General features: G+C 57.0%; 1 protein-coding gene across 1 annotated transcript; it reads left to right on the top strand.

Annotated features, from left to right (window-relative positions):
* LOC116519613 (beta-1,3-galactosyl-O-glycosyl-glycoprotein beta-1,6-N-acetylglucosaminyltransferase 3-like) lies at positions 1 to 1,440 on the top strand. Its single transcript, XM_032233578.1, has one exon. It carries the CDS (start codon positions 124 to 126, stop codon positions 1,438 to 1,440), a length of 1,317 nt encoding a protein of 438 aa, XP_032089469.1. The 5' UTR covers positions 1 to 123.
* Positions 1,441 to 1,680: the final 240 nt, after the last annotated feature.

The raw sequence follows: 1,680 nt of genomic DNA, 5'->3' as shown, positions 1-1,680 counted from the left end.
TCAGGTGAACCACCTGTTTTCAGGAGATGCTGAGTGAAACACAACCGCTTTGAGACTTCCAGAGGAAGCAGAGATTTTGGATGTCAGGAGCTGGGGAATCGGTTGCTCTCTGAAGCCCGGAAGATGCATTTGGTGGATAAAAGGTTCGTGTGTCAGATTCCACACCTGCTGGCACTGGGGACTCTCATGCTGCTGGCCACGGCCATGCTGAAGTACAGCCGTTGGCAGTGTGACCCCAGCTACCTGGAGAGAGACCCCACGGACCCCCGGGGACAGTTCTGCAAGGACCAGTTCTACCAGTCGGTGAGGCTCCCGCCCATGGAGAACGTCAGCTGCTCTGAGATCATCAGAGGGGACATGAAGGCTATGGAGGCCGCTCTGGTGAGCAAGGTGCAGTGGAAGAACAAGCAGTCGGCCTTGGATGAGAAGTTCTACTTGAACCTGACCCAGGATTGTCAGAACTTCAAAGAGCGGAGGAGATTCATTGGGTTCCACCTGAGTGAAGAGGAAGAGAACTTCCCCATCGCTTATTCCATGGTGGTCCACGAGAAGATCGAGATGTTTGAAAGGCTCCTGAGAGCCATCTTTGCTCCTCAGAACGTTTACTGTGTCCACGTGGACAGCAAGTCTCCCGAACCTTTCCAAAAGGCCGTCCGGGCCATCGCCTCCTGCTTTCACAATGTTTTCCTGGCTTCTAAGCAGGAGAGTGTGGTGTACGCCTCTTGGTCGAGGGTCCAAGCCGACCTGAACTGCATGAAGGACCTGCTTCAAAGCAAGGTCCGCTGGAGGTATCTGCTGAACACCTGCGGGACCGACTTCCCCATCAAGACAAACACGGAGATCGTCCGGGCCCTGAAACTGCTCAACGGGAAGAACAACATGGAATCCGAGAAACCTTCGTCCTATAAAAGGAACCGCTGGAAATACCACCACGAAGTGACCAACACCATCGTTCAGACCAAGACGACAAAGGGCCCCCCACCCCACAGCTCCCCCATGTTCACGGGCAACGCCTACATCATAGCCACCAGGGAGTTCGTGCAGCACCTCTTCCAAGACCCAACCGCCAGGCGCTTGATAGAGTGGTCCAAAGACACCTACAGCCCCGATGAGCATCTTTGGGCCACTTTGCACCGCATGCCAGGGGTGCCCGGCTCGGTCCCTTATAATGACAAATTCGATCTCACGGACATGAACGCCATTGCCCGGGTGGTGAAGTGGGCCTACAGCGAAGGGGACGTCAGCAAGGGAGCCCCTTACCCCCAGTGCACCGGAGTCTACCGGCGGGCGGTCTGCGTCTATGGGTTTGGGGACCTCCGCTGGCTGCTCTCACAGCACCACCTCTTCGCCAACAAGTTCGACCCCAGCGTGGACAACTGCGCCCTCCAATGCCTGGAAGAGTATCTGCGCTACAAGGCCATCTACGGAACGCCCCTTTGAGCGTGGCCCACCACACCCCTCAAGAAAGGGAGGCGAGGGGGATCCCTCCCACGGCAGGACACACAAGTGGTGGGTCAATTGTGCCCCTTTGAATACCTTCAGCATTCTGGAGGCCTTTGTGGCCCCAGAGCTGACGTTCAGGGAACATGGGAAACCACAAGGTAGGGAGATCATTCCACTCCCACCCCCCACACCCCGGGGCAAAGGGGGGAAGGGGGCTTGCGCAACCCCACTCGTTCG

The sequence above is a fragment of the Thamnophis elegans genome, chromosome 16 (assembly GCF_009769535.1).
Source record: "Thamnophis elegans isolate rThaEle1 chromosome 16, rThaEle1.pri, whole genome shotgun sequence".
NCBI lineage: Eukaryota > Metazoa > Chordata > Lepidosauria > Squamata > Colubridae > Thamnophis > Thamnophis elegans.
Note: the sequence above shows the minus strand (reverse complement) of the source record. Positions and strands in the feature narration are given on the sequence as shown.